Source organism: Carettochelys insculpta, chromosome 12, assembly GCF_033958435.1.
Source record: "Carettochelys insculpta isolate YL-2023 chromosome 12, ASM3395843v1, whole genome shotgun sequence".
In the NCBI taxonomy this organism is placed as follows: Eukaryota; Metazoa; Chordata; order Testudines; family Carettochelyidae; genus Carettochelys; species Carettochelys insculpta.
The window spans coordinates 3,858,710-3,871,197 of NC_134148.1; the positions used below are offsets into that span (position 1 = coordinate 3,858,710).

A 12,488-nucleotide genomic window follows, 5' to 3' on the forward strand; every position below is an offset into this window, starting at 1 on the left:
TCCCACAAAAGCTCACCTAATAAACCATTTTGCAAGTCTTTAAAGTGCTACTTGACTGCTTTTTGTTTTGATAGTGTATAGACTAGCACGGCTTCCTCTTTGTTACAGAAAATGGGAAGTGACCAGCTAGAAAGGAGCACTGCAGAAAGGGATCTAGGGGTCATAATGCACCACAAGCTAAATGTGAGTCAACAGAGTGACACTTGCTTTTCAACGAAAGCAAATATCATTCTGGGATGTTTTAATAGGAGTGTTGTAAGCAAGGCATGAGAAGTAATTCTTCTGCTCCACTCTGGGCTGATCAGGCCTCCACTGGAGTCCTGTGTCCAGTTCTGGGCACCACATCTCAGAAAAGACATGGAGAAATTGGACAAGTCCAGATAAAAGCAACAAAAATGATTAAAGGTCTAGAAAACATAACCTATGAGGAAAGACTGAAAGAACTGAATTTGCTTTGTCTAGAAGACGAGATTGAGAGGGGACATGAGACAGTAGACTCTTTCATATCTAGCAGCCCCGGGACCGGGAGGTTGCCGGATATTCAAATATTCTGGATAATGGAGCAGTATACCTAGCAATGCATAACACGAAAGAAAAATAAGATTAGCTATTAAGAAACAAACAAAAATGTATGCAGAGTACCTTATTCACCAATAACAGTAGTATTATACACAGTAAACTTATACTGTATTACTGTATTTATTTGTATTTACTTTCACTATATTGTACGTATGGAAAATGTTAAAATTTGCACGTGGTTGAAATAAAACAGAGTACAGACGAACACCACTTCCTCTCTGTTATTATGGTTGAAATGCCAGTTATTTGAGAATTCCAGATGATAGAATGCCAGATATGAAAGAGTTACCATAGCAGTTTTCAAGTAGATAAAAGGCTGTTACAAGGATGAGGGAGTTGAAATTTTCCTCTTAGTCTCTGAGGCTAGGACAAGAAGCAATGCCTTAAATTGCATCAAAGGAAGTTCCTGTCAGGATGGTTAAGAAGTGGAATTAATTGCCTGGGGAGGTCATGGACACTCCATCATTGGAGCTTTTTAAGAGCAGGTTGGACAGACATCCTTCATGGCTGGTCTTGATGGTGTGTGGTCCTGCAGGAGCCCAGGGGATGGGACTTGATGACCTCTCAAAGGTCTTTCAGTTCTATGATTGGGCTGCACACAGTGGTAAAGTATGAAAACTGGTTTGGACTATGTTTTCGCACTTACAGGTGTTGTAAATTCCTCTTTAGAGAACATGTCCCTGGCCATGGGCTGTGAGGTTTGTGTGCCTTCCACTACCCTTTACCAGATGGCCTCGAGGTTTCAAGCATTTTTAAACTAAAAGTTTCATTTTTATTGACTTGACAGTGTTCCCCACTAATCCGCTTAGGAGCAAAATTGAAATATAAAAGGATTTATTGTAAAAACTAGTGTTAAAGTGATTATACAATACAGGTATAATGCAAGGTATAGGTAGTGACCGTTAGGGTCGCCCGTTACTTATGAATATGCATGGACTAATTGACTATTCACGAGCATTGGTTTGAATTCAGATGCACGGATTGGACCATTTATGATGCTCATGAATATGTAAACGGAATGTGCATCCTGGTTGCCGGGGCAACACAGGTGCGGACCTGACACCTGTGAGTGTTCAACCAGGTCCACCCTGGCTCCATAAATTCTGGAGCCCAGCCCCGGCTTTCTCAGTCCGTCGAGGAGCAGCAGAGGAAGAGGACAACGGACGGAAGAGCAAAAAGGGACAGAGTTCAGAGCTGGACTCAGCTTTAAGCCGAAGATTCAACGGAAAGCGCCGAAGCGGACCTGCGTGTCAATCTACGCACCCCAGCCGCCACGGGACGCAGAAGCCTTTTCGAAGAGCTCCGGCTAAGAAGCCTTTTTGAAGAGCTCCGGCTAAGAAGACCAGAAGAACTGAACTGAACTCACTGAAAGCCCTCAGATTTACCTGAGGCAGGCTCACCAGGCAGACCGTGCCGGCAGGTGCCCTGCCTGGTGAGCCGCGCAAGCTGCGGCCTCTGCTGGCCGGCAGCAGAGCCGCTGCCGCTTTTTCCTGCCAGGGGTTTTTTGTTACCCACGTTGGCCTTTTTCCCCTGGCCTCCTCTTTTCTCTCCTGTCTTTCCTATCTGCCTGCCGTGGCTGCCAGTAAAAAGCGCGCCGTGAGGGCCTTCTTTCCTAGCTTGCTGTGGAGACCCTTGGGCCCGGCGCCCGGAAAGACAGAGTGCGAGGATAGGTATTTACTATCAAACCCCCACAAACATTAGGACAGTTGCTAATTAATTTAAATGGAGTTAGGTTTAATCTTTTTTGTTTTATCAGTAGTATGGTTATTAGTAGCACTAGGTATATTGATCCCTTGTTGCTTTTGTTATGCGCAAGGTAGATCAGAGAATAATATTGTTTAAAGTAAAGTGTCTTAGATTGCGTAACCCTGTTCCCAGGGTTTTTAACTGTAAAGCACAGGAGGCGGTCTAACTGACCTAGCCGCTTAATCTTTGCATCCAGATAGAAGATTAGATTGAGGTTTTATTTAAAGGGATCCAGAACTGATTGCTCCCTCCGCTGGGTAGAGCTCACCCAAGCGGGGGTTGATGCACAAGGGGATAACCCAGTAAAGGGAAAACCCCAATTAGTATTCTACATATAATACTAGAATAATTTAAGGGGATAGCCCATTAAGGGAACAACCCCATTATACAAATCCCTGCAGGGTAGTATAAGACCTTGGGCTATATCAATAAGACCCAGGGCGGCCCTAGAAGGAGGCATAGTATCCTACATTAACTAATTGTATGTATATACCTGAAAAGTCCTAAGGTAGTAGTCTGTGTGCTACTTCTGGAGGTCCCGTCTGCCTGGCCAGCAGGGGTAGCCTCACTTAGGCAATTGATAATCCATCTGTTCCTCTGGGTTGCTGTGGGCCTAGGGTAGAACCAGCACCGGCCATTCTCGTAAACGGGAAACGTGTATACGAGGAAAGTGCTCTGAAGGGGGCGGGTGCCCCGAGTAAAGGGAAGATAGTATAGTTTAGCTCCTCCCAGGACAAGGCAGTAAAGGGACTCTCTTACTAGAGGGTTCGACATAGGCAGCTTCTGGGAGGCCTCGTACTATAGTCCTTTTAAATCCAAACCAACCCATTAGGGCGTTGGGACGCTAAGGCGAGAGGAAGTCAGTGTAGTCTTTGTTCATTACATTGAAGTCTTTTCGGACTAAAATATCCCATTCTGGAAGCCTGTTACCAGGGTAAACACCCAGGCATAATATATATATATATATATATATATATATATTCTGGAAGCCCGTTACCAGATAAAATAACCTGGCATAAATATATGATACAGACACATATACATTAATACATAAGTAGATATACATATAAGTACACAGATATAAATATAGGAATATTTCTATCAAGTTCTGGTCTGTTTTTTCCCTTACAGCCCACTCAAAGAAGAACACCATGTTGTGTACCTTCGTGAAGTCACCCGTAAGTTAAGGAGGTTTAGTTTAGACATTGTAACTGTAATAAAATACAACTAAGGGCTACTAGTCTGTTAATCCCAAATCCTGTGCTGAGACTCAGGGAGCAGGGAAATACATAGTTGTAGTTTTAGAAATACTTAAAAGACACAGTAAAAAACAAAGTATAAATAGGAAATAAATAAATAGGAAAAGAAAGTGTTATATTATAAATAACCCGGCTCTTGTTTAAAATAAAAACTGTTTTGTGGACAGTTGACCCCTCATTTGTTGTCCTTTCTGGGGAACAACTTGGCTCTGTCACACACCCTGTAAAGCCCCTTTGGATCAGGTCCCGTTGACTTCGGTCCAGGTAGCGGGGTAAAACCTGAGGTGGTGCTTGGTTGTTGGTGGGAAGACTTAGACAACCTTACAGGCCTTTTGGTTGTCTCTGTGCTGACCATTGCAGCTTGGCCTCGCTCGCCTTTCAAGACCGTTATGGCGTCATGGACAGGATGTGTGACGTCAGGAGCCGTTTGTTTGTGTCCCTGGAAGGATGGGCAGATTCAGGGCAGGGAACTGGCCCACATTTTATTCCATTCCCAAGAGCCAGGGAATAGTAAAATAGAGTATAATTTCGACTTTGAGGGCGTAGAAAACATTAGGAGCCTCACAGAGGCTGTTACTATACAGGGATTAGCTTGTCTCATTAACACCCACAAAAATCTCACGTTTTACCCCATAGACAAGCAACCACAGAAAGTGGAATATAGAAAGAAACCTGAGAGAGGGACTCCAGAGGAGACCCTAAGAGATATTAAACAGATTTTACAAAAAAGTGGAATAAATACCGCTTCATTGACAACACCTACACTTTTAAAACCCGGGGTAAGAGGTTTGGAAGCTTTAGATCAAGCCAGAGCTCAGTTAGAACAGCTCGGGAAAAAGAAGCTGTTTGGAGGAGTGACCTACAGCCAAAAAGCTGTAGCAGGGACTCTCCTACAGCTATGGGTGGAGACACTAAATAACTTAACTAGGCTAGAAGCAACTTTAGAGAAAACGTTGTGCAAGTCAGTGATGGAAGTTATTCAGTTCCCATTCTATGGGGAAAATAGACAGGAGGAAAAAGATTAGGATCAGGCAGAGGCTCTCCCGGTCATGATCACTAAAACTATTGTGGATGCTAAAGGCAAAACCACACAAACAATGGTAGAGAAAGATCGCACAGTGGCAGAGTTAAAGAATCTCCTGGAAGACACACGCAGGAGAAACCAAGAACCGTTGATGATCTGGATTGGCCGTCTCATTTTGGAGCAAGGCCAGGAATGGGTAGATCAAAAAGAAGCCCATTATATAGCTAGGACTTCCAGCTGGAGAGGTGGAGAAGGGTCCATCGACCAGCTGGATAACGTTAGATTTCCCATCTTGCTTCCTGCCCTGGCCATAGCTCTGATAACTAAAACCTGGCAAGCTTATTCCCTTCCTCCGGGCTCAATTACGTCCACAAGGGATTTAATAAGAGCTATTGCCGGGGTCTCAACCATCTCCTGGGTCCCCGTGGTAGGAGGAATGGTGAAACTATCTGCTGAGGAAGCAGACGATCAGCAGTGGTATGTTCATGTTAGAGACTTCACAAAGATACCAATAGCCAACCAGGCCATTGAGGCAGGGGCATCTGCTTTACCCTATAAGTCCCCGACTGTAAAACTGTGTTTAAGAGCCTTGGAAGGGCGGACTTTAGGAGCCCTTTATGATTTAGAGGGAGAGCTTCCAGCCACATTTAAAAAAGGAGACGAATATGAAGGATATAATACTGACAAACCAGATAGAAAGTTAGGGAGAAGGGTTTCTTTCAATAGAAATAACCAAGTCTATACCGTAGAACAGAGGAATGGTCCTCCCAAGAGGGATTTTGGGAGGCAGTCACCAAAAATGCGTCCTAAGCTCCCTCAACAAGAGAGAGGGAAGAAATCAGAGGGGGAGCAGGAATCGTCTGTAGTGGTTAAATATCGTCAGGCACTACGGGGTTTCCTGCAAACTAGGGGCATGAATATGCAGCAATTAAATGGAAAAAATGATGTTCAGCTGGAGAGGTTAGCCATAGACAATGGCTGGCACCCAGAGTGGTGGACATATAACTGGACACCACGTGTTTTCTATCCAAAAAACCAATAAGTGCCCTCGGGTGCTGTTATTCCTGGGGGCAGGTAGAGAAAACACAACGGCCCGAGATTTTAACACAAGCCCCCTCCATGAACAGGTTGCACCTCCTGAAATCAGCACGCTCTAGTCTGGGATGACCAGGGATGCTCCTGGGCCAGAAAGCTAGTGCAGGAGAGCAAGCCTGAGCTGGCATGACTCAGCAGCCCTGTGGGGCGCCAGGGCTGGAGCACTTGTGTCCCCCAGCAGCGGTGCAGGGGAGCCAGGGCCAGGGCTGGCGTCCCCTGGCAGCTCCAAGGGGGGAGGGGCTGGAGCCGCTGTCCCTTGGCAGCTGTGTGGGGCTAGGGCTGGAGTGCCAGGGAGCTGGCAGCACTGGGGCGGGATGGCTGGGGAGCCAGAGTGGCGGCCAGGGAGCATTAACCTCCCCTTGTCCAGCAATCCCCCTCGTTCCTGACCACTCCGCTGCCCAGGCTGCTGGGCCCGGTGCCAGCTGCACTGCGTTCTTCTAAGGCTGCTCTGCCTCGTCCAGGCCGAGGCACTGCAATGTGCTTGGTGGCCTCAGTGTGGCAATGCAGTGCCAGCCGAGCAGGGGAGGGGAAAGCACCCCAAAGCTACCTGAGTGCAAGTGCAGCGCCTGGCACTGCTGGGTACTGGAGCGCAACAGCGACCCAGCCTGTGCGCACCGCTACTCAAGTACTTTCCCGGAGTAACCTGTACTCAAGTACACCCGCACCGGCGCTTGTACTCAAGTAACTTTCTGGGTGCTTTCCCCACTCCCGCCCGCGGCTGTAACGCTGGGCCCCCTCTTCTGCCCCGCCGGGCTGTGTGCGCTCTGCCGCGCCGACCCCCTCCCGGCTGCGGTTTGGACTTGAGACCCGACCCCTCCCTCGCCGCCGGCCCTTGGACCGGGAGCTAAAGTCCCCCGCCCGATCAGCGCCCAACGAGGGGGGCGCCGGCCGGACGCCTCATGCGCCTGCGCGCGCCCAGGCCGCGCCGTTGCTGGGGGCGAAGGGAGGGGGGAGGAGCGGCGCGCCGGCCGGGAGCCTCGTGCACCTGCGCGCGCCGGGGGGGAGGGGGGAGGAGCGGCGCGCCGGCCGGGCGGCTCGTGCACCTGCGCGCGCTGAGGGAGGTGGGGGGAGGGAGCGGCGCGCCGGCCGGGCGGCTCGTGCACCTGCGCGCGCTGAGGGAGGGAGCGGCGCGCCGGCCGGGCGGCTCGTGCAGCTGCGCGCGCCGAGGCCGCGCCGTTGCTGAGGGAGGAGCGGCGCGAGCAGCCCAACGGCCGGCGGAGGCAGGATGGCGCATCCGCGTGCCGAGAACCTGTCGGTGGTGGTGCACGGGGCCGGGGACTTGCGCCTGGTACGGCCGGTCCGCCCCGGGTCCCGGCGCTGAGGGCTTGAGGGGGTCGGTAGAGTCGGAGCTGCGCGTGGGCGCGGGGGGTGTCGCGCCTCTTCCGGTGCAGGGGGTTTCTCTGGCGTGTGTAGCACCCCCGTTAGCCCGGCCGGGGTGCTGCCGGCATCGCCCTGCGCAACCCAGCCGGGTGCCGGCGCCGGGGCCGGGGTCACTCCCTACGGGGCGTCTGGCGGTCGCTCCGCTCCGGACTCCTGTCACATGTGCTGAGCGCTGACCGAGGGGAGTGGCGCCATGTCTGGAGCTGAGCGTTTCCGGGCCGGCTCCCCTGGTGTCTGGCTTAACCCCCCCCCCCCCCCCCCCCCCTTAGTTAATTCCCGCTTAGACTCCTGCGTGTCGCCGCACGGTCTGTCTGCACGTACGGGAGGAGCGCCCGCGTCAGGGTCGGTCTCCCCGGTGCTCGCTCTGCCTCGTGGGGACGTGCTGGACCGACCCCCGCGGGGCCCTGGCACCTCTCGCTCTCACCAGGAGTAAGGGAAGTTGGCTGGAGTGTTTCTCCCCTGGGCTTCCCTGCTTGTGAGCTGCCGGAGGAGCGAGTTCAGGACATCTCGATTCCAGCTATGTGATTGTCATAGTTGGACTTGCCTATCTTACGTCGACTTTTTGGCCTCCGCCAGACCTGGCCTCAGGCTTCTGTGTCTATGTACCAGACTAAAAGCTCTGACACAGAGCATTTGCGTAGCACCTTTTAGAGGCAAAAAGGTATATAGTGTTGACAAAGCTTAAATAATTCCCTGACATATCAGTGTACTCTTATGCTGTCTCCCTTGCCCCTTTCCCCAGTCATTGTTTAGCTAAGCAGTTAACTATTTTTCCTCCACCTCCATGATTATTTATATTGCTTTCTTCATGTTTGTCTGGTGTGCTTTTAGCTCATTGATGATGCAGTTTTATTAATAAGAATCAGCCTAACCCAGATCTACTCTACCAACTCCAGTTCCTGTTAATTATTTCCCGTTGTTACTGTATTTCAGCTCTTTCAGTGCACGTGACTATTTCTGTCCAGAGCAGCTGGCGTAGCTTTGCTCAGTGATTTCATGTGGCACAGTATCAAGTGACCTGCTAAAATTAAATGGAGGGAGGTATGGAATCTTTCTGGACTTTGGACAGGCAGCTGTTTTGTACCCCTGCAGAATCCAGAGGACTCAAGGCCCTCCCAGAGTGGGAGTGGAACGGAAGGTCCCTGTTCTTCTGAGTCTGGTCAGGAGTGAATATCATAGGTCCCAGGGGTTAGGTGGTGGCATGGGTTAACTCTGTTGATGCTTTATTTGTCACTACATGTTAACAATAGCTCATGTGAACATGGCTGACATTAGGAACAACAGTGCTAAAACAAATCATATCAAGGGTTGCACTAGAATAAACTTGGGCTCTAGTAACCTGATTTTCATAAGTGCCTCAACCTAGATTCCAGTTTTCTGGCTGCAGAGAGTTTTGTATGCAGACAGGTAGTTAGACATCTGTCATGTGTCCAGGTATATGCCTTAGCAAATTTGGAAGATGCCAGATAAGAGGTTGCTTCTGAAAATCAAGGCCTGTGTCTTAATGAATTTAGATAAGCAGTGAAGTAGCCACAGAAGATAGTTTTGATCTGTCTGGTGTGTGTGGTTAAATACAGACTTTGGTCCTTTGTTGTGGCTCAGTTTATTTTTATGACACCTTTCTGCAGCTTAGACAAAGTATGCCCACAGTGAGCAGTGCTGTGTACGATGGGATCTAATAGCAAGTGGTAACAGCAGCTGAAACAGTATGAAAAAGCATCTAATCACATATAATTGGGGGGAATAGCTCAGTGGTTTGAGCATTGGCCTACTAAACCCAAGGTTGTGAATTCAGTCCTTGAGTGGGAGGCCCTTTAGGGATCTCAGGCAAATAGATTTAAAAAAAAGATTGGTTGAGGATGGTGATAGGTCCTGCTGTGAGGGTAGGGAACTGGACTCTGAAGGTCCCTTCCAGTTCTATGAGATAGGTATGATGTACCATTTTCTAAATAGAAATACCAGTTATGTTTCAGCAAGTGACCTAAGTCTGTATTTGGTGTACTAAATCACATGCAAGATATACCTAGTCCAGTATCCTGACTCTAACACAGGCAGAGGTGGTGCCTACTTTGGATCTCTAATAGTTAGAGATTGGCTTAAGCCCTGAAACCTGGGGTTTAATATTCCTTTCAAAATGTTTATTATCATTAATTATAATAACTGGATAGTCTTATAATCCATATAAATGAATCCCTTTTTGAATCTTATTAAACTCTTAACCTGAATGACTTCTGTGCCAATGAGTTCCACTGTCTATTTTTTCTTTATTTCTACAGTGTCTTGCACAATGTGCTCCTGCTCCACTAATGGGGCTCCTTGGTGCTATTATGCAAATAATAAATAATATTTATATACTGTATTTGTATAGTATTTACAGTCTTTTATTAGTTTTAAATTTGCCATTTTAACTTAATTGAAAGTTGTCTCTATTACTATCATTATCATGTCCCCTTTTATTTGTATTATAACAGTCTGTCTCTTCAGTCTCTCAGTATGAGTTTTTTCCCAAGCCCATGATCATTCTTGTCATTCTTCTTTGAGCTCCCTAATGAACAAATGGGTGCATGTTTTGTAGGATGCTGTTAGATACTCCACTTTTAGTACAGTGAGCTTCATTATCTTTTTACATACAGTGCTTGAGGAAGCACTTTCATTGCAAGCTCCTGTTTTCACAAACAGCTGTTCTGAAAAGCTGAAGTTGTAAAAATTTTTTCCTCAGTTCACACATTTATTAAACTGTTCTATGCATGTGGATAACTCAAAAAAAGCTTTTTTTAAAAATCTTTAACTCTGGCTTAGCCGTTAGTGGGACAAATTGCCTTGGACTGAATAAATCTGAGTCAGAAATAAAAATTACATACAGCAGGTGGTGCCCAGACACATACCCTGATGAGCTTCATTATCAACGGGCAGAATTTGCGACATTTTGTTGATATGTAGCCTTGTTCCTTAACTGCTGTTTTAACAATGAATGGCAGTGCAGTGCTTAAAGGGTAGACACAGGCAGGTGAGCATTTTAGTCTGGGAATACAGATGTAACAAAATCTCGTCCCATGGACAAATTAGAGATAGAAAGGTAAGGGATGTACTGTTTAACTTATAAAAACCATCCAAATCATAGTTTCAGTGACATTGCCATCCACAGCAGGACCGCCTGTTGATAATACAAGGTTGTCTGAAAGGAATTGATTTGGGTTTCATTTTAAAACCTTTTCTCCCACCAATACAATGGGTTCTAAACATTACCACCTGAGAACACTTATGTACATATATATTCAAGAAAATGTTTAAAAGAATCAGCCTTTGTATTCTATTGCAACATAAAAAAGGCATTGTTTGGCAATTCTAGGGAAGTTAGTCCTGACTTACAGGATTGAAAAATGAGAGTAACTGGTACACGGTTTATTGGGGGAGATCACCTGAACCATGCACAATGTTTCATTTCAAGTTTGATGGAGTTCTAGATTTTCAGGAAAAAGGAGGAAAGATCTGGTGCAGAAATCACAGGTGACCAACAATGCACCATTTAAACAAGTGGTACAGATCAGGTGATGTATGTTTTTCAAGTTTGGCATCAGCTGTGGATCCCTGAAATTCCCATGTAGTTCAGGATAAAATGCTTTTCTGTGAAAGATTTTAGTGGCTGCAAACAATATTCATATTGCTGCTAGCATAAATGTTTTCTTCCACTTTTAGCAGCACTGCACGTTTTGCAGATTTTAAGGCTATGCTTGAATTTCTATGGATAGGATTGCTAAAAACTTTGTCCGTATCAGTTTTAATAATAACAGAGAGGAAGCCGTGCTAGTCTATACACTATCAAAAGAAAAAGCAGTCAAGTAGCACTTTAAAGACTAGCAAAATAGTTTATTAGGTGAGCTTTCGTGGGACAGACCCACTTCTTCAAGTGGGTCTGTCCCACTAAAGCTCACCTAATAAACTATTTTGCTAGTCTTTAAAGTGCTACTTGACTGCTTTTTGTTTTGACAGTTTTAATAAGTGTTTCAAGTGTGTCTGCTAAGTATTTGTATATCAGCCATTGTGATCACTTCCTCATCCATTAGATGGCAATTTATGAACTTTAGATTAGTCATATAGTTTGCAGTAGTAGAGTCATTGTTTGTTTCTGTTGCTTTGACCTTTTGATGCATTCCATTGTCTATGTTCTTGGTGTAGTGCTAGATGAGATACCCATGCATACAACGTTGTGTATCTTTTGCATCAGTGTACATATTTTACTTTCCATGGAATGTTCTTGCTAAGAATGACTCCAGATTTTTTCACCTGTTGAAACTGTGCTTAAGGGATGCCTTACTTCTGGGGGAACATATGTTCTTGAAATGCATGACCTGAGACCTAGTATAAGGCAGTTCTCACCCAGAGCTGTTGTTTGTCCTGCCATCTTCAACATTTTCCTGATGTTCGATGTACTTCATCTCTAACGGTATCAAATTTTGTTTATGGGTGTGCTTCTTACAGCTTGTAAGGTGCTGCTGAGCAATGTGTTTAACTGAGTCCTTCACAGTGGTGCCAACAGCCACTTCAGGTCCTGGGGCAAGGGGGTGGAGGGAGTCTGAATCTACACCCCTGGAAGGGGTGTGGCTAAGAGCAGCCACCTCTCAGCACCCCTCACGCTGTAGTGCTGGCTCTCCCTGCTGCCTGTTTCCCCCCATAGCCAAGTGCAGCTGAACCAGTGCTGCTGTGGTGCTTCAAACGGGCCTGGAGCTTTGGCCACCACCAGTGCCAAAGTACCAATATCAGCGACTGTAGCTCTGGGCTCCTTTGAAACACTGGACCTAGGGGCAACTGCCCCCTTGCCCCCTCCCAGCCCTGTCCGAGAGCCTGGTCCTCCATGATAGTATTCTGCAAAGATTCATTGTTAGGCTCTTTGACTGCTCATTGGAGCCTTAAAATGATCAAGACCAATGTAAAAATGAGGATTTTGTAATAAATTACTTTAGGATTGCAATTAATTATGTCCTGTAATTATGTGTATACCATTTGTGGATGGATTCCAATAACTACTGTCTGACACCTGCTGTCTTAACCAGTGTCTCATTACAGTTCCTTGGGAACAATAAAGATGATAATCAGTACCACTAAACCACTGTTGTTGTTTTTTTTTTGCCGATGATGGCACAACCAGAAGCACTCCTTCCATTTATAAGAATCTGTAACATTTAACAAAAAATCCAATATCATGTTTCTTACCATTAACTGCTAACATAGTACTGTCAGTGGAGAGCCATATTTTCAGTTTGAGTGCTCTACATTTGATGTAAGTGTGCTAAAATAATTTTTAAAAAAGATGGTTAAATATTTTTCTCATATATATACCTACATAATTGTTCTAGGTTTGTCATGTTTGATATTGTCACTGCTCTTGACCCAGTTAGGATAATATG

The 12,488-nt window shown here is 46.5% G+C and overlaps 1 protein-coding gene across 3 annotated transcripts in view; it reads left to right on the forward strand.

Moving 5' to 3' along the window:
- The first annotated feature begins 6,820 nt into the window (after positions 1–6,820).
- The window catches only part of SORD (sorbitol dehydrogenase), a 33,294-nt gene continuing 27,626 nt past the window's right edge, over positions 6,821–12,488 (forward strand). For 2 of the 3 annotated variants that reach the window (XM_075006412.1, XM_075006414.1), the window contains exon 1: positions 6,821–6,991. In XM_075006412.1, coding sequence (XP_074862513.1) covers positions 6,929–6,991 — 63 coding nt within the window. In that variant the 5' untranslated portion in view covers positions 6,821–6,928. Of the gene's footprint in view, positions 7,037–12,488 lie in introns of all 3 variants that reach the window. The other variant, XM_075006413.1, reaches the window with a different exon arrangement.